The sequence below is a fragment of the Miscanthus floridulus genome, chromosome 13 (assembly GCF_019320115.1).
Source record: "Miscanthus floridulus cultivar M001 chromosome 13, ASM1932011v1, whole genome shotgun sequence".
Lineage (NCBI taxonomy): Eukaryota > Viridiplantae > Streptophyta > Magnoliopsida > Poales > Poaceae > Miscanthus > Miscanthus floridulus.
In genome coordinates, this window is record NC_089592.1 from 74557768 (window position 1) to 74578298 (window position 20531).

General features: G+C 45.9%; 2 protein-coding genes across 3 annotated transcripts; one reads left to right on the plus strand and one right to left on the minus strand.

Moving 5' to 3' along the window:
- Nucleotides 1-634: 634 nt before the first annotated feature.
- LOC136502069 (uncharacterized) lies at nucleotides 635-16217 on the minus strand. Of its 2 annotated transcripts, none has more exons than XM_066497559.1 (2): nucleotides 15895-16217; nucleotides 635-1854 (listed from the first exon to the last, which is right to left on the minus strand). In XM_066497559.1, exon 2 carries the CDS (start codon nucleotides 1618-1620, stop codon nucleotides 772-774), a length of 849 nt encoding a protein of 282 aa, XP_066353656.1. In that variant the 5' UTR covers nucleotides 1621-1854; nucleotides 15895-16217; the 3' UTR covers nucleotides 635-771. The 2 variants fall into 2 exon arrangements, with proteins under 2 accessions (XP_066353656.1, XP_066353655.1); XM_066497558.1 differs by having other exon boundaries at nucleotides 15548-16217.
- An 8-nt stretch (nucleotides 16218-16225) lies between these two features.
- On the plus strand, nucleotides 16226-17008 carry LOC136502071 (uncharacterized). Its single transcript, XM_066497560.1, has one exon. It carries the CDS (start codon nucleotides 16228-16230, stop codon nucleotides 16942-16944), a length of 717 nt encoding a protein of 238 aa, XP_066353657.1. The 5' UTR covers nucleotides 16226-16227; the 3' UTR covers nucleotides 16945-17008.
- The last annotated feature ends 3523 nt before the right edge of the window (nucleotides 17009-20531 follow it).

Below are 20531 nucleotides of genomic sequence, written 5' to 3' on the forward strand. Positions count from 1 at the left end.
AAATCCTCTAAAAGGCGGATGCTGTTGGAGGGAGTGCTGCAGAGACAAAAATATGCCTTCTTTTTTCCTATTTAGCTTTAGAGTCATCCCTAGGTGCAGTTGGGGTACGATAAGCATAGATGTTTCAATAAAAATAATGGTAGCAAAAGCATCTGCAAGGATGCATAAGTTTAGTGTAAGATACAGATCATGAGATTGGAGAGCAAGCTGTGGAATTAGAAGAGCTGTTGGCTACGATGGTTGATGCATGCTTGGGGAAGAAACAGTTGACTTCAGCATTCGTGAATCGTGATGCTTCATGTCATGCTGGTTTGTTTCGCCTGCCTGCTGTGCGTTAAGCATTTAGAATTGAATTATGCAATTTGAAGATGATCCACGTGCCGTCCAAATTTCTTATGCATTGCCAGTTCGAATCTAATGGGTGGAGCTGGCATGCTATCGGTTAAGGGGAGCAAGATCCACTTCATTAGGATCTTATGCCTATTGTTAATAGTAACGGTGGCCAATAATGGACCAATAATATGAGCATCTTCTGAAAAAACTTCAACTGCAGCAGCCCCATTTCAGTTATTGCTTTTTTTACCAGTCAGGAGACGAAAAGGTTAAAAAATCAATAAAATTGACAGCAGGAAAATTGACCCAAAACTTTGCTTTCCAGCATAGTATATTTCTGTACACTCTCTCATATATACATCAAAACTGTTCAATGATCAGCAGATCCTCTAAAAGGCGGATGTTAATCACAGGGATTAGGGTTGGTTTATGATCTATCTACAAGGTGAGAGTGTTCAGAAGAGAAACTCTGCTCTGGATCAGTGTCCTGAACAAAGTGGCTACTCCACTCTCAAGATCAGAAATGTCCAACTCCAACGCCTGCAATTGCTCCTCCTTGCACACAACTTTCTTCTTCTCAAATGCCTTGGACACAAGAGACCACTTGCTAGCACTGGGCATCGCGATCTTCTTTGAGAGGAGATGTGATGTCGATTCGAGCATCGACACGGCGATCTCCCTTGCTTCAGCCAACAACATGACTACCCTGCATCCTTCAGTGTCAGAAGCAGCCTTGCTGTTGATCTTCTTGAACTGCTTCTGTGCCTTCTTGGCCAAGCGGGCGTAAGATTGAACCTTGGCCTGAAGAGCCACGTGGTCTCCTCTCTTGAGAACCAGCTGCATCTCCTGGACGCTGACCTTGAGTTCTGCAAAGTTCTCTTGCTCAGCGTTGCAGAGGTCAAGCAGGACAAGGGAGCGCTCGAGCTCCTCCTCCACTGCCTTCCTCTGCTGACGTTGGTTGCTGGGCAAGGATGTGAGCTCGTCAATGCAGTTGTAGATGCTCACGATCTTGTTGAGACCATCAACCATGGTTTCAATGGCCACTGAAGGTGAGGAGATGGTTGCCTTCAGGCTCTGCAGCTGTTCATCGATGTTGGCTTTGTTAGAGCGAGGGCTGGAAGGCACGCTCGCGGACCTAAGGTGGCAAGCCATGATTTGAATGGAGGCGGAAGCTTTGAAGCTTCTTTTGTTCTTGAAATGGAGAAAAGAAGGCAAGCTGCTGCAATGGTGGTCTTCCTGGCTTTGGCTTTCCTCTTTATATAGCGAAAGAGGTGGAAGCAACTGCATAGCTGAACCAGCAGACAGCAAAAATCATTCTCATGTGTAACCAACTGATGAACTGCAACAGAAGCTACCAAACCCAAGAAGCACCACAAACTTAGCTTGATTAGGAGGCTGTTATGTCTGCAATATGGGCGGCAAACTCGCCTGCACGGTTGAAGGGCAGCTATCCAGATCATCAGATGATTGATTAACAGGCAAGTTGCCACTGGAGGAAGGAAGAATTATGGAAACCAAGTACTGCAAAATGAAAAGTGGTCAGTCCGATATGAATAACCTTTTTCTTCAGCATAAAAAAATCAATAAGGTGGACAACAAATTGTATGCCACAAGAAGCTGCACTTAAGAGTGAAGGACCGGAAACGGCGACTAGAGGGGGGGGGGGGGGGGGGGGTGAATGGGAGCCTCAAATTTCTTTCGAAATCTTCGACCACTGTCCCAACATCAATCCCCAAAAAGCATACACGAAAGACTTGATGACCACGACCCTAGAGAAGGGTGGATGCTCCCTCAGAACACAGCGGGTCACCACAGAGCAAACGGAACACAGATCAAAGCCCAAACGAGCAAACTCCCAAAAGAAAACAGCACTGCTCCTGCAAATATCGGACACGTCCGGTATTTTCCGGACACGTCCGGTATGATATTGGACACGTCCGGGATTTTCAGCAGCAAGCTGATCAAAAGAGAAAAATCCAAAACCCCATCAAACGGTGTCCAAAAATCATGAAATTTTAACCATAGCTCTTTAGACACCAAGGGAAGGTCTCCACAAAATTTCAGCTCAAAACTCCAAAGTGAGAAATATCGGACACGTCCGGTATGATATCGGACACGTCCGGTATGAACGAGCAGTTTCTCGGGAAAAATTAAATCAAGCCATAACTTGATCAAATCAACTCCAAATGACTTGAAATTTTGCACAAGAGTTCACAAGCGAGTAGAAAGGCAACCTCTAAAAGATTATAGCCCGAGACAAACTCTAACTCCGTGAATCGAAGGAATTGAAAAAAAAACCCCCAAGAAATAAGTCAAGAACTAAAATTGCCCGGATCTGCGATCTCGTGAGGAATTAGTGGATTTCCTTCGGTGGAAAGCTTCTACTCATGTCACTGATCGATCCAAGGCAACAAGAACGAACCAAAACTGTCCCAAATCGAAGAAACGAGAGGGGAAACAAGAAGGGACAAAAGGAGCTCGTGAAGAACACCAAAATCACATCAAGAACACAACTAAATCATGAATCCCAGAGGACATACGGTGGTTACGGCCACCGATTCCTTCAAAACCAAGTCACAATTTGAGTTGTGGACCTCTCTCATAAATGGAAGCAAACTAGAGGAAGAAACCCTAAAGGAGAAAATGAAAACTGGAGGAGGTGAGGGAGATGGGGGCTCCCTCATCCTATTTAACAGGGCTATTACACATTCCCAGTTTTGCCCCTGGATACAAATGAGTTGAACCGCTAAGCCCAAGGGCGTTGTTGTCCAACCCGGTGTAATCTTGATCCGACGGCCACCGCGCCTTCTCACCGGTAGCTTCGCCTCGACGCGAACTCCCCGATGCCGCCACGTGCCGTCCGTCCCTCCTCGGAACCTCCGCCCGGGTTTTGAGGCCCAAACCCGTAAACCGTCCATCCGATGGTTTTGAGGTCCAAACCATCAAACTGTCCGCGAGTAGCGTACTCCATACGCGTCCCCCACCATCCGACGTGTGTCACCGCCGTCCTCGACCGGCCGGCCCGCCAAGTCCTCCTGAGCCTCGCTCGACTCACGCGTCCGCCGTCTTGACCCGGTCAACACCGTCACTCCATGTCTTCTTGCACTTGTCGATGTCCCAAGTGTCAGCCACCGTGGCTAGTCACCCGGCCTCTGGGTCCCTCGGTCCAAGCCTCACGTCCGTCCTTCACCGCTCCCGGTCTGTCGGCACGGCACGTCCTCCTTGACCTTCACCTCGCCGTCGACCACCGCATCCGAGCTCCACACCTGCACAACACAAGCCAAAAGACATGTCGCACACATAGCTTTCGCCATGGTAGGATTAGTCACCACTCAACCTACTTCGTGGATCACATTGACAATCACTCATCACAAAACGAACACACAAGGGTACTTGTCAACCTTGTGTTCGCAATCTCCCCCTTGATGAGTGCATTGTCAACACCAATACACGAACAACTTGAGCAAAAGAAAAAGAAGAAGAAGAGAAAAGAAAGAACTCACCCAAATGACCAAAAGCCAAAGAAAAGCCAAAAACTGGGTCATTTGAAGGTGAGCAAAACTTGGTCGCCAAAGACATGGGCAACGGCTCGACGCAACCAAGTAAAACAAAACTAGCCCTCCAGAAGAGGCAACGGGCTCAACACCACTAGCAAAGCTCGAAAAACCGAAAAACTGCTAGACCCTCCAGAAGAGGCAAAGGCTCAACACATCTAGCAACACACCTCAAATGCAAAACTGCTAGACCCTCCAGAAGAGGCAAAAGCTCAACACATCTAGCAAAACACCTCAAATGCAACTCCCCCTGAACAAGTGCAATCTCTCTCAAATGAATGCATATCGCTCAACTTTAGGTGACATTGTGAGTGTGGAAACTTCTCCCCCTTGTTGACACATGCACTTATCAAGCTAGAGCCCAAAGATTGCATCTTCCCCTCAAATTATGCTATGAATGCAGAAATACACGAATGCAGAAGCTTCAAGATTATAGTAAGTAGATTGAAAAGAGGCTCTAGTTGATGCTGTCATGTATATATAGCAACACATACAAGTGCTAGCAAATGCTCAAAGTGACCAAATGAGACGAAATATGGCATTTAAGCAATTTTGATCAAGTTTGAGCAATTTTAAAAGAGGGTTCACCACCAAAGGAGCACATAGCAAAAATAGACAGGAGATCGACCTTGTGCTACACATGTATGCAAAGTGAACTACCCCAAACAAAGTTCACACATCATGTCATGAGACAAACTTGTGGTTTGATCAAATTTTAGACACCAATTGAAATTTATCAGAGTTATGCAGCTTATTACCAAAGTTTGTCAGACAAGTGTGTGCGGGAGGTTATCTGTGCCACCAAAACCTGACTTAGCGACCATGTCAAGCCTATGCCAAAAGCAATCAGAAGCTTAAGACAATGATCTCGGTATCCATTACAGAGCTCAAGTTCACCAATAAGTGCAATTTGGAGCTGTCTCGATACTCTGACATAGGATAGTACAGACCCATCCCAATCTTTTCAATTCACTTAGTTTGATTTTCAAGTTTTAGCACAAATTCAAGTTTCTCAAGCAAGTGTGTAACTCAAAGTATGAGCCGTAGCAACTAAGCATATACATGAAGCAAGAAAAAGATCTCAACACATTCTACACATGCTAGTGCCACAAGTAGTGGTGAACACATTTCATGTTTCAACAAGTTTTAATCAAGTTCATAGTTTGGAAAATAAGCTTAGCTCATAACATGCATCAATTGATCAAGAGGAGCCTAAGCCAAAAGCACATCATGTATATCCATAACATCCCCAACAAGAGCATAGTGTCAATCTAGCTACTATAAGGATGAAGCTCAGGATGCAATATGATACATGATGATATGATATGCAAGTATGATATAAAAACAAAAACAAAGACTAAACTACAAAGAAAAGCAAAACTAGAATACAACAACCAAAGTTCCCCTCCTCTAAAAAGGGAAACAAACTCCAAGCTCCCCTCGCAAGCGAGCAAACTGGGCTTGGTCAAGTGGTTTGGTGAAGATATCTGCGAGCTAGTTTTGGGTATTAATGTGGTGCAGATCAATATCACCTTTCTCATAGTGGTCACGCAAGAAGTGAAAGCGAACTTCTATGTGCTTTGTCTTTGAGTGAAGGACTGGGTTTTTGGCTACACTTATGGCGCTAGTGCTGTCACAATACAAAGGCACTCGCCTAAACTCTAACCCAAAGTCTCTCAGAGTAGCTATCATCCAAAGCAACTGGGAACAACAAGCAGCAGCAGCAACATACTCAGCTTCTGTGGTGGATTGGGCGATGCTAGACTGCTTGCGAGAAGACCAAGACACAAGAGAAGATCCAAGAAACTGACAAGTCCCCGAAGTGGACTTCCTCTCAACACGACAACCAGCATAATCCGCATCAGAATACCCACAAAGAGAAAGGGAGGAGGAAGCTGAAAACCAAAGACCAAACTCGGGTGTGAAACGAAGGTACCTGAGGATCCGCTTGATGGCTTGACGATGAGACGTGCGCGGAGAAGACTGAAAACGCGCGCACAAGCAGACTGCGAATTGGATGTCCGGTCTCGTCGCCGTTAGGTACAGCAGGGACCCGATCATGCTTCGGTATTCCTTCTGGTCCACTGCTTCTCCCTCCTTGTCCTCATCCAGGGCCGTCGTGGTTGACATGGGCGTTGAAAGAGGCTTGGCCTCACCCATATCAAATTTCTTGAGCACGTCCTTGGTGTACTTGCCTTGGTGCACGAACGTCCCCTCACGACTTTGCTTGATTTGCAGCCCAAGGAAGAAAGTCAATTCGCCCATCATGCTCATCTCAAATTCCCTGCTCATAGTATCTGAAAACTTGGCAACAAGAGCATGAGAAGAGCCACCAAAGATTATATCATCCACGTATATCTGAACCAAAAGGATGTCTGTGCCTTGCTTGAGGAGGAACAGAGTCTTATCTACGGAACCCATCCTAAAACCCTTATCAAGCAAGAAAGCTTTCAAACGCTCATACTAAGCTCTCGAGGCTTGTTTCAAACCATACAAGGCTTTGTGGAGTTTAAAAACATGGTTGGGGTACTTTGGATTTTCAAAGCCAGGGGGTTGCCTCACATAAACCTCTTCCTCTATGTACCCATTCAAGAAGGCACTCTTTACATCCATCTGATACAGCTTGAACCCTTTCGAAGCTGCAAATGCTAAAAGAATCCTAATGGCTTCTAGACGGGCAACAGGAGCAAAGGTTTCTTCATAGTCTATTCCCTCTTTTTGGCAAAAACCCTGAGCCACTAATCTCGCCTTGTTTCTCACCACCACCCCATCCTCACTCTGCTTGTTCTTGTAAACCCACTTTGTACCTATGGGGTGGCACTCTGGTGGAGGTGGAACTAAAACCCACACTTGGTTCCGCTCAAAGTTCTCTAACTCCTCGTGCATAGCATTAACCCAATCGGCATTAGATAGTGCGTGTCCAATATCTCGAGGCTCAAAAGAAGCTACGAAAGCAGAATGAGCGAAATGGGAAATATGATAAGACTTGGAACGCGTTACCCTTTCGTCGATGTCGCCGATCATGGTCTGAGGAGGATGGCGTCGCTGGATATGTCGAGGTGCACCCAAAGACGAAGTCGCCTCCCCCTCATCCACAGCTGGGGCCTCCTCAGTCGATTGAGGAAGCGGCTCGCACGGACCCCATGAAGTAGAGGTGGAGGGCTCGGGGCCATGAGCCGAAGTGGTCGAAGCTGGCTCGATCGGGGCAGCCGGTTGAGATGGCTTGGGATCATCCCAATCGACGTCATCGTCATCCTCAACAAAAATGCTATCACCCATCTCTTCATCACCTGCACGTTCAAAGACCGAAATAGAAGAGGGCATGGTTTCATCGAAGGTGACTTCACAAGTCTCCACGACACGGTTAGTCTTAAGATTAAGCACACGGTACGCATGTGAATGAGAAGCGTAACCGAGAAATATACCGTCCGAAGATCTAGATTCAAACTTGTCAAGATTACCTTGCTTAAGAATGAAGCACCTACAACCGAAGACTCGAAAATGACTCACCTTGGGTGGACGCCCAAACCGCAATTCGTAGGATGTCTTCTTTAAGAAAGCTCGAAGAAAAATGCGGTTTGAAACATGGCAGGCGGTGTTGATGGCTTTGGCCCAGTAACGCCTAGGAGTCCTATGCTCATCGAGCATCGTCCTGGCCATTTCAACCAAAGTCCAATTTTTGCGCTCAACAACACCATTCTGCTGAGGGACATAGGGCGAAGAAAACTGATGTTCAAGACCCAAGGAAGCACAAAAGGTGTCAAACTGAGAGTTTTTGAACTCAGTGCCATTGTCACTGCGGATAGCTCGTATGACATTCTTTGGTAACTCAGTTTGCAACCTCAAGATCAAGTCACGAGCATGAGAAAACGCTTCGTCCTTGCCCTCCATGAAAAACACCCAAGAATAACGAGAAAAATCATCCACGATCACTAGAACGTACCACTTCCCTCCCTCTGACCGAACCCGAGCCGGACCAACAGTGTCCATATGGAGTAGCTCACCGGGTCTCGTGGTCATGACCTGAGTCACTGGAGGATGGGAAGCAGCCACCATCTTTCCGTGGCGACAGGGATGGCATACTAGATCCTTCTCAAACTTAAGTTTGGGCAATCCTCGGATCATGTCAAGAGAACTCAACCTCACTAGGAGATCGAAGCTCAAGTGACCAAGTCTCCTATGCCACTTCCACAAATCAGAAGAAGATCCGGCAACCAAACAGCGAGAAGAACCGAAAGACTGAGAGAAATCAGCTCTGAAAACTCAGCCAAAAGGAACGATCTGACAAACTAGATGTCCCTGAGAATCGAGCACACGAGAAAGTCCAGTCTTAAAGCGCACCTCAAACCCATCTTGAAGGAGTTGCGAAATAGAGAGCAAATTAAAATGCAGGCTTGAAACCAAAGCAACGTCCTTCAAGATAAAAGACTCATTGACCCGAATGGTCCCACGAGACAGCACCTTACCTTTGCTATTGTCCCCAAATGTGATGTACTCCTTGTATTGCATGGGGTCGAGGCTGGAGAACCATTTGGAACTTCCGGTCATGTGGCGCGAACAGCCGGAATCAACAAGCCACGTGTTCTCCAGGCCTCCGCTCTGCATCAATAGAAAGACAGGGGGTGAGCAAATGGCACAACACTGGGGTTAGTGAAATGAGGAGAATACCAGTGTTGAGTCATTTGCCCTGGAAAAGTGTTAGGAAAAACACCATACATGCCATGTCCCATTGGAGAGAAGCGATCACCACGTGGGGGAAAACGTGGTCCGCTAGGAGTGTGGGACTGAAAGCCACCGTCGCGAGGTCTAGAGTCATATAGATCATGACTTGGGCCACGCCGGGCACGACCACCACGTGGTCTCGCCACCTGAGGCCTAGCACCTTGAGGCATTGCACCTCTAGGCCTAACACTGTGCCTCTGAACAGGCGGTACATGTACGCCATGGAGAGGACGGTACATGTTCCGGTTGTTCAACTCGTACTCACGCCGCTCATCTCTCTTCCTCCTAAAGCAAAACTCAGCCAAATGACCATCTCTATGGCAATAGTCACAGTGGTACCTCACCTCTCTCTTGGATGGTGGTTGACTCACTCTCTTGTGGATGTGGTTCACTCTTTGAGGCTTTTTGGCTTTAGGAAGGGGTGCACTAGAGATGTTGGGTAGAGTATCGAGTGAGTTCCGAAAGTGGTTCGGTTTGGGAACCCAAACTTGCTTGGATGGTGGAGCTTTTGGTGGTTCTTCAAACACACCATCTTTGATCATAGGCTTGGTAGACTCTGGTGGAGGGATCTTGATCAATTTGGGAGTGTTGGTGGGTTTCTCACTTGGGTTCAAACCACTATGTTCACCAACCTTGCCATAGACATGCTCACCCTTCCCACCTATAGCAAAGCCTACTCCCGATGAGTCAGTTCCCCGCCTGAACTGGCTCACCATCATGCCCAACTAGGGCTCACTGCACGACACCCAGCTCAAGATGGACCGAAGTTGTGTGTTTTCTTCCTCGGTTCCCATCTTGTCGTGCCTGCAGGACTCAAGCTCCAACACCAAAGCTTCACATCGAACACATGTAGTGGTGATGCTATCTAAGTTGGCCTTCTCAAACTCAGCAAGTTTGGCAACCTTCTCTGCCAACTCAGATTGCAAGCCTGAGCAGGACTTGCATGCACCGAGCAACCCAGAACGAGACTTCAACTCATCACATTCATCAAGCAAAACAACATACTTGGATTGCAAGTCAGAGAGGTTAGACATGTGTATAGCGCACTCATCGCACTCCTCCTCCTCTGACACCACTACACCACTCTTGGCAAGCTCCAACTCCTTCAAAGCAACCTCTAGCTGGTCCTTAAACTCTTTTCTCTCACGGGCAGCACGCTTAAGCAACTTATCTTGACTCATCAATGTATCATTCATAGTATCAAGCTCAAGCATAAGTGAGTCAAGTGTGGGCGGTACCTCGTTTTCGTCGTCGTCGACGTCGACGTCCTTTTTGAGCTTTGCTCCACCGTCAACCGCCATAGTGCAAAACCCACCACGGTTTGCACCGACGACAAAGCAGAGACCGTTGAGCTTGTCCTCGCGCTTCTTCTCGGACTCATCGTCGGTCGAGGGACAAGAAGAGTGATCATCGTCGGAGTCGTCGTCGAGGTCGCTGAGAGAGGCGAGGAAGGCGCGTTCTTGAGCTTTGGCCTTCCTGTGGTACGCCTTCTTGATCGCCTCCTTGTCGAAACCGCCCTTGGCCTTGTGCTTGCCAGAGGTGTAGTCGCGCTTATCCTTGCGCTTGCCGGAGTCGTACTTGTTGATGAAGGGCTTCTTCTTGGGGCAGTGCGCGACGAAGTGGTCCGGATCTCCACATCCATAGCATCCCTCCTTCGGGCCACCACTGCGTCGGCGATTCAAACGGTTGTTGTGAAACCGAGAGAACCGACTGATGACGAGTGCCAACTCATCATCCCCAAGAGACTCCAGCTGCTCCTCTGTGACTGACATCAAGCACGACAAAGAGAAAGAAGCTTGTGAAGGGTTAGTCAATGAACTTGAACCACTACCTGAGACCAAAGCCATGGTTGGTGCAGAGGGATTCTTGAGCTTGGCTTGGGTTTGGTAGTCGATCTCTGTGGACTTGAGCTTGCTGAAAAGCTCATCAACGGTGAGGGTGTCGTAGTTGGCGGACTCGATGATCGCCGACACCTTCACATCCCATACCTTTCGATCAAGGGCATAGAGAAGCTTGAGCGCCCTCTCATGATCACTATAAGGTAGGTTGGCCTTGTTCGCTTTCATTTTGTTGACGATAGTCTGAAAGCGGGAAAACATGGCATCGATGGACTCGCCATCAAGCTGAGAGAAGTTCTCGTACTCGCGCTTGTATATCTCGTAGAGTCTGGTCTTGACCTGTGCGGTCCCCTCGTGATAGCTCTGAAGCCTCACCCAGATCTCTCGAGCTGTAGTACAATCGGAGACACGCTCGAACTCAGAAAGCGAAAGACTCGAGAAAAGCACACTACGAGCTTTGCTATTTGCGTTGTGCCGATCCTTGTGATCCTAGGTGGTACGGGCCGCGGTAGGGAGCACAACGTAAGTAGCATCCTCGCAAATTTTCCAAACGAGCCAATCAATCCCCTGGAGATGCGCAGACATGCGGATCTTCCAATAAGGATAGTTTGACCCATCGAAGTGCGGTGGTTTGCCAGACCCACGCTCCATGTCGCCTTCGTGGATCACGGACCGATTAAGGTGAAATGATCCTTAACCGGCTCTGATACCAATTGAAGGACCGGAAACGGCGACCAGAGGGGGGGGGGGTGAATGGGAGCCTCAAATTTCTTTTGAAATCTTCGACCACTGTCCCAACATCAATCCCCAAAAAACATACACGAAAGACTTGATGACCACGACCCTAGAGAAGGGTGGATGCTCCCTCAGAACACAGCGGGTCACCACAGAGCAAACGGAACACAGATCAAAGCCCAAACGAGCAAACTCCCAAAAGAAAACAGCACTGCTCCTGCAAATATCGGACACGTCCGGTATGATATTGGACACGTCCGGGATTTTCAGCAGCAAGCTGATCAAAAGAGAAAAATCCAAAACCCCATCAAACGGTGTCCAAAAATCATGAAATTTTAACCATAGCTCTTTAGACACCAAGGGAAGGTCTCCACAAAATTTCAGCTCAAAACTCCAAAGTGAGAAATATCGGACACGTCCGGTATGATATCGGACACGTCCGGTATGAACGAGCAGTTTCTCGGGAAAAATTAAATCAAGCCATAACTTGATCAAATCAACTCCAAATGACTTAAAATTTTGCACAAGAGTTTACAAGCGAGTAGAAAGGCAACCTCTAAAAGATTATAGCCCGAGACAAACTCTAACTCCGTGAATCGAAGGAATTGAAAAAAAAACCCCAAGAAATAGGTCAAGAACTAAAATTGCCCGGATCTGCGATCTCGTGAGGAATTAGTGGATTTCCTTCGGTGGAAAGCTTCTACTCATGTCACTGATCGATCCAAGGCAACAAGAACGAACCAAAACTGTCCCAAATCGAAGAAACGAGAGGGGAAACAAGAAGGGACAAAAGGAGCTCGTGAAGAACACCAAAATCACATCAAGAACACAACTAAATCATGAATCCTGGAGGACATACGGTGGTTACGGCCACCGATTCCTTCAAAACCAAGTCACAATTTGAGTTGTGGACCTCTCTCATACATGGAAGCAAACTAGAGGAAGAAACCCTAAAGGAGAAAATGAAAACTGGAGGAGGTGAGGGAGATGGGGGCTCCCTCATCCTATTTAACAGGGCTATTACACATTCCCAGTTTTGCCCCTGGATACAAATGAGTTGAACCGCTAAGCCCAAGGGCGTTGTTGTCCAACCCGGTGTAATCTTGATCCGACGGCCACCGCGCCTTCTCACCGGTAGCTTCGCCTCGACGCGAACTCCCCGATGCCGCCACGTGCCGTCCGTCCCTCCTCGGAACCTCCGCCCGGGTTTTGAGGCCCAAACCCGTAAACCGTCCATCCGATGGTTTTGAGGTCCAAACCATCAAACCGTCCGCGAGTAGCGTACTCCATACGCGTCCCCCACCATCTGACGCGTGTCACCGCCGTCCTCGACCGGCCGGCCCGCCAAGTCCTCCTGAGCCTCGCTCGACTCACGCGTCCGCCGTCTTGACCCGGTCAACACCGTCACTCCATGTCTTCTTGCACTTGTCGATGTCCCAAGTGTCAGCCACCGTGGCTAGTCACCCGGCCTCTGGGTCCCTCGGTCCAAGCCTCACGTCCGTCCTTCACCGCTCCCGGTCTGTCGGCACGGCACGTCCTCCTTGACCTTCACCTCGCCGTCGACCACCGCATCCGAGCTCCACACCTGCACAACACAAGCCAAAAGACATGTCGCACACATAGCTTTCGCCATGGTAGGATTAGTCACCACTCAACCTACTTCGTGGATCACATTGACAATCACTCATCACAAAACGAACACACAAGGGTACTTGTCAACCTTGTGTTCGCAAAGAGTGGCATCGAAAGTCTATCCAGAAAATTGATTCATAATAGGCTCTTCTACCCATCTGAATTTTTGTGATCTACATCCACATTTTAAGGATTCACTAATTATGCAAATAGATTTACCTCTGAAGAAAAAGGATATGTATATATATAACAACTTCTAATGTCCTGAGAAGTTCAGATGTTTACATATCAAAGTTTCTATATTTACACGTGTGCCACTATAGCTGTCCTCATTTTCTTGGACTGATCCATTCCCTCATTTTCTTGGACTGATCTATTCCCTCATGAAACGAGAACATGTAATTGAACAGGGGATTTCTTTTTCTTTCTTTCTCGAATACGCTAGACAGCTGCTTTTATTGCATTAAGGACAAAAGGTCTTAGAATACAACACAAATCTGTACCCTAGAAAGCAAAACAATACATTCGCGCCACTGAAAAAGTGAAAAAAGACGACCCAAACACACAGATTACTAAACCAAGTTCAGGTTCAGCTGTGCAAAACCTCTGGCACCAGAAACAGAGGGGCAATGGCAGAGTTTTTTCGATAGGGCGGCAAAAGCTTTGCCACAAATTTATTAGAAGAACAAAATAAAAGAATATTGCAGAGTCGAGCACTGTTTTCCTCGCATTCCCTTTCCCTCTTCATTTCAAGCATCAGAGCTGGACAGTCTTGCAGACTGTCTTCCTATCTGACCAAGCCATGTCGCGAAATGCCAATGTTGGTCCAACATCAGCCCTGCAGAAAATGTGGCCAGGCATACATGAAGATGCTGAAACATGACAGCAATGTTGCATAGCAAGGTTAGTTATCCTGAAATGTTGAAGCATCATGTGCACGATGTAGATCTAATCCAAAAAATGCATCTTGTGTACGTGTTTGCCTCCAATGATTGAGACATGACAGGCTTATACACTATTTAGATGCCTGAATCAATAAATTATCCAAAAGATAAGAATCAACCTGCCGTAGAGATGGGCAGCAAACTCACAAGCAACTCAACCGGCATGATTCTTCTTGTCTGCTGATTCAAGTGTGTAATGATTCTACTTCTTTCATTATATATAGAGAAACACCATTAGAGCACCATACCCTTTTCTTCTTCTCTAAAAGGACGGTAGCACTGCAGTTTTTGCTCCAAGAATGGCTTTCCATCTAAGATCTGCAAGTGCGCTTTCTAGCCCTTATATATACAGAGACACCATTAGAGCACCATACCCTTCCCTTCTTCTCTAAAAGGAAGATAGCACTGCAGTTTCCTTATGCTCTGCAACTGGTCCTCAACGCTGGTTTCGTTGGAGCGAGGGCTAGAAAGAGCACTTGCTCAGCCTCCACAACCATTGCAACAATTTACATGTTTTGGGGAGGTTTGGAAATGTGTTCAACAACATTGAGGAGATTATGTCCTTGCCTAGCAGCCAAGTCAACCCGTGCCAATCTAAGAAAAGGAAAGCAGTGGAGGATGAGCTTGAGCACTCTTTTCTGCTACTCGATCTTTGCAGCGCCATGCAAGAGAGCACCTCAGGTATTAAGGTGGGTAACCATGAAAAACAATTGATTATCAAAAGAGGAGAAAATGCAGAAATTGAAGCCAACATTCAGTTTCAGTCCTATATCCGCTTTGCAAAGAAGACCCAGAAGCAGTTCAAGAAGGTCAGTGACAAGTCTACTTCAGCCAACCAGGAGAGCTGCAGGATAGTCAAGTTGTCGGGTGAAACTAGAGATATTGCTATCTCAATTCTCGAGTTATCATATTGGATCTAATTGCAGTGCAAAGTTCTAGAGAGTTGTCTCTCATCCACAAGACATTCCAGGAGAGCAGAGTTCCATGCAAAGTGGAACAATTAGAGGTCTTGGAGATAGAAATTGTTGACCTGGAGGCTGGAGTTGAGGCTTTGTTCAAAAAGTTGATCCAAAGCAGATTTTCCCTTCTCAACACTGTCAGCTTGAAGACAGATGTACCAATTCTGAGCCCCTATGATTGCATCTGCTTTGAGGATTAGCTGATCACTCTATATAAGAAGAATTACAGCAAAACTGTCAATTTTTCCGAATTGGGGTCTCCCCCTTTCCATCACCGAATGCAAAAGTCACTTGAAGAAAAAAATTTTTGGACCACTTCTTGTTGTTTTACTGTTATAAATCATATATAATGATACAATGATCCAAATAAGCATTTGTTCATATATATATATATATATATATATATATATATATATATATATATATATATATATATATATATATATATATATATATATTTAAATGTTACTCCAAAGATGCTCGACATCGGTGATTGTTATTAAAGTAGTTAGGGTGCATTGTTCAAGTTGGTCTTTGCATGGCTTTATTATGAGATGGCCATGTTGCGCAGATGCAATATGTTGCCACTGCAACAAGCAGCAGATCCTTGTCCAGTGGATCTGGCTATCTACAGCTAAAGCAAGCCAGCTCCAACACACGAGATAGAGCATGTAAGTAGCATGAGTTGTGCAGAATAAAATACCTACTGGCATTGGCGATTGCGCAACAACTACATAACACGTACTTCACCAATAATACTTGGTTAGTGATCACTAAACTAATCCCTGGAGCATGCAATTGCGTCAAGATTGGACAGTAGAGTGACTAACCTGTTGATTCTTGTTGCCAATAGTTGGAGCATCACAATGTGATAAATCACTGGGAGAATAGCTGGCGCACTAAAAAATTGATAAACACACGAGTGATGAAAGAAACAGATTCCTTATGCTGCTGCCAGATCTCAAACCTTCATAAGCATTGAGGAGATCAAAATGGCAGGATTCTCTTTGTCTACCCTTCAAAAGATGCTGCCTCATACCCTCTCTCTATAAAATAGGTCTCGGCAGAGACTTGACTCATCAAGCAAAAATTTTCGCCAATAATACTTGGTTAGCGATCACTAAACTAATCCGATGAGCATGCAATAGTGTCAAGATTGGTCAGTAGAATAACTAACCTGTTGATTCTTGTTGCCAATAGTTGGAGCATGACAATGTGGTAGATCACTGGGACAATAACTGGCGCACTAAAAAAATTAATAAACACACGCGTGATGAAGGAAACAGATTCCTTATGCTGCTGCCAGATCTCAAACCTTGATAGACAGCATTGAGAAGATGAAATGGCAGGATTCTCTTTGTCTACCCTTCAAAAGATGCTGCCTCATACCCTCTCTCTATATAAATAGGTCTCGGCAGAGACTTGACTCATCAGGCAAAATTTTTCGCTTCTCATTTCTTCCACCTCATTTCAATACCGAAAAAATTTAAGCCAGAGACTATAGATCGATATGGCTTCCCATCTTAGGTCGATAAGCTTGCCGTCTAGGCTTCACTCCAGCGAAGCTGTAGTGCAACAAGAGCTGTGCATTCTACAGGCAATCATCTCCTCATCTTCTACATGTATCATCACCATGTGTGAAAGTTTGAGGAGGCTTGGAGACATCTACAGCAGTGTTGAAGAGATGACTCACTTGCCAAGCAACCAAGTTTTCTCTTCCCAGCAAAGGAAGATGTTGGATGCAGAAATTGAATCTTCTCTCGAGCTGCTGGATCTCTGCAACACCATGCAAGAGATCTTTGTTGAGTTGAAGGCCATTATCCAAGAGCTGCAAGTGGCTCTAAGAAAAGGAGATGATGCCACCGTTCAAGCCAAGATCCAGTCTTACAGCCGCTTGGTGAAGAAGGCTAAACAATCTTTCAAGAAGGCAAGCAAGAAGGCCATTTCTGACAAGACAGATTGTGCAATGATCAGGCTACTGAGCAAGGCTAGGGAGACCACTGTCTCTCTACTTGAGTTAACGCTGCATCTCTTGTCGAAGCAAATCGAAATGCCTAAGCAGTCACTTGTCTCGAAGGCATTTTACAAGAGAAAAGCAGTTGTTTGCGAGGAGGACCAGTTACAGGCGTTAGAGTCCAGCATTGGAGATCTTGAGATCGGAGCAGGACACCTGTTCAGGATATTGGTCCAGAGCAGGGTTTCTCTCCTAAACATCCTCAGCTCATAGATACTCCTTGTTGCTTCTTGACATCCTGTGATTGGCATCCGAGTTTTTGGGAATTAGCTGATCAATTTTGTAATATGTATATAGTACCAATACATGTACAGAAAAATATCAGAAAGGAAGAAAAGCATGTAGGTTTGATCCATTTCATGTTTGCCGATGTGATTTGTGCTCCGTGTATACTTTTTATTGCGATCCTTATTTAGTGGATCTTGCTCAACATACACTAAGCATGACAGATCAAAGCCACAAGGGCTGTTAAGCTATGATTAGTGAATATTTAATGTTTCAGAACGGATACACATTTCTATTCCATGTATTTTAAAAATCAATTGCCTCAACATGCAGATCATTCTGTTAGCATGTTAGTGTCTGTATATCTACAGCGTCAGATGCATTCCATCATGCTTCAGACTAAAAATATAGTTAACTGATTGACAAATTTCTTTAACCCCTGATCCCCAAAGACAATTAAGTATCAACTAAATCATCTCACATCCGAATCCAAGCAATTCCATTTCAGCAGCCCTAAACCAACTCGATTGGACAAAGTGATGAATGCGCTGAATTTTTTACTATTTGGTTTTTTTTTCCGAAAGTTTCTCTTAAATAGACCCCTGGCGGAAAGAATTTCAGAAATGGACTCTTGGCTCGGCGCCAAAGTGACTGGCGCCGAGCTCGGCGCCACAGTCACTGGCGCCGAGGTCCTAGGCACGGGAAAATGGCCTGCCAGGGGCTCGGCGCCAGAGTGACTGGCGCCGAGCTCGGCGCCATAGTGAACGGCACCGAGCTCGGCGCCATAGTTAATGGCGCCGAGATACCTGCATTTAACCCAGCCAGTACTTCTTCCCCGAGCGTTCTTCCTCTTATTTCTTCATTTTTCTCGGGTTTTTTTTTCTCGCCACTTCACCCTACCTCACAATCACCGACAACTTAGAATTTTGGCTAAGTCTGAATTTTTGCTATGACTTGGAGACTAGAATTTTACCATGACTTGGACATCGACAAATTGAAAATTTTACCATGATTTGGATATTGAGAAATGTGGCTAACTCTAGAGTTTTACACTGACTTGATATTTGAGCACTTAAAACAACATAGAAATACTTAGGATAAAAAATGATCTAGGATTTATGTTGATGAACGAGACTAAAAATGTTTCTAAGCGTTGGATCAATAGTTAACACCCTTTTTCATGATGCAGTTTTGACCACAGTAAAACTATAGTTTCTTTTCTAGATATAAAGTTTGACCTTTAATAGAAGTTGTAGTTTGAGTTGAGTACAACAAACTTTGTTTTTGGACCTAAACCTAAATCAGTTTGCGATATTTTATCTTCCAAATTTGTATAGCAACTCAATTTAATACCTTACTACGAGTTTGAGTACTCTCTGAGGATATGACAACAAAACAAGTCTCGTCAAGTTTGGACTTAGCCACGGTAAAAAATCAGACCATCTCGTGGTAAATATACATATGTCCATCTCATGGTAAAATCATAGATTTAGACAGATTGTAACATATCCAAGTCACAATAAAATTCAAATTACATATCCATGGTAATTCTAGTCTCTAAGTCATAGCAAAAATTCAGACTTAGCCATTTTTGCATATGTCTGTCCCACGGTAAAAATCAAATTTGACAATGTCCAAGTCATGGTAAAAATCCAGGCTTAGCCAAAATTTTATATATCCATCTCACGGTAAAATTAGGGTGTTTGATGTGCTTGCCAACCATCGGCCTCACCAAACGTAGGCCTCCAAAGGGCAAGGTCGACCCTTCTGTTCTGCTCGCGCATCAATCGACCCAATCGACCATTCTGTTCTGCTTGCTAACCATACGTTTGGTAAATTTAGGGACTTAGCCAAAATTTTATATATCAATCTCACGGTAAATTTAGGGACTTAGCCAAAATTCTAAGTTGCCGGTGATTGTGAGGTAGGGTGAAGTGGCGAGAAAAAACCCAAGACGAAGGAGAAATAAGAGGAAGAGCGCTCGGAGAAGAAGTGCAGACTGGGTTAAATGCAGGTGTCTTGGCGCCATTCACTATGGCGCCGAGCTCGGCGCCAGTCACTCTGGCGCCGAGCCCCTGGCAGGCCATTTTCCCGCTGCACTTTGGTCAGGGATCGGGACTCGGGAGGAGCCAGGAGGTGGATGGCGTGGCCCCTAACGGCGTTGTTGTGCAGGGAGCTTTGGGGTGGGAGACAGACAGCCTCCAGGCCCTGTGAAATTTTCGTATTTTGATCTCTTTTGAAAACAATTTCTAGAAAAATACCAACGCCAAAACAATTTCTGAAAATAGACCATTTTTAGGCGTCTTAGCACATGACGCCGAGATATGAGGCTCGGCGTCGTGTCACTCCACGCCGAGGTACTGCCACGTCACGGGAGACCGGGGTCGTCGTCGCCACGTTGGCGCGTGGGTCCGAGACGTCGGCGTCGTGTCAGCCGACGCCAAGTACCCAACATCGGCGCGGTCGGACTCAGGGCCGAGCTCTGGCCCCATCCGGAGCGCGGCCCAGGCGGCCCAACAAAGCACGGTGGCCCAGCAGCTCGGCGTTGGGTCACTTAACGCCGAGCCTCCAGACCTCGGCGTGACCCGACTCAACGCCGAGGTCTGGACCCTTTAGGCCACACCGAGGCCCCTTCTTCTTCCTCCCTTCATTCTGAAACCGCCGGCCTCCCTCTCTTTCTCTTCTCCCCCGCACCGCCACCAAACCCTAACCCCCAAAATCGACCCCCGGTGCCACGATCTCGGCTCCCGAAGGTTCCTCGAGGTAATGGTCCCTCCTCTCCTCCATTCTATCCGCGTAGATATGCTTACATTGTCCCTAATCATTTGGAATCATGGTTGTTTGGTGATTTGGTATATTTGTGTTTGCATTTGCAAAATATATGGCTTAGGATGATTGAGTGCATTGTTGTTTAACTGTTATATGTGATGAACATGTTAGGTTAGTTTGGTTTCTAGTTATTTTGGTCATTAGGGTTATTTGTTTATTGTAGGTGTCATTAGGGTTAGTTATTTGTTGGTCATTAGGGTTACTATGTATTTTATTAATTTGTTGGTCATTACATTTCAATTTGTTATGACTAGAAATGATTATGTTGTTGGGGTTGAAAAACGATGAAATGATATATTTTAGTTTCTACTTATTGGATTGAAATATATTCATATGTTACACTACTTGTTGTGTGATGGCTGTAGATGGATAAATTAGTGAGGTTGCATCATGGAGGCCGTATTGTTAGGACAAGAGATGATAGTTTGGAATTTCTGGACATGTGTGAGGAGTTGTTGATTTTTTCTGAAACACCATCTTTGACCCAGTTAGTGGAGCGAGTGAAGGTTAAGTTAGGCTAGAATGAAGGAGACGTGAATGTTCAGTTTGAAGGTGTCATAGATGTTGGGTCGTCGAAGGGTCCTCGGATCAAGCGGTTGCTCAAAATTACAAACGAGTCTGAATGGAATGATTACAAGGCAGTTGTATTGGCCTCAGAAGTGCGATCTTTGGATTTAGTAGTAAGTAAGGAGTCCGGCTTAGGAAATGATAACTTCGAAGCATGGCCATCTTCCCCCGCTCACATA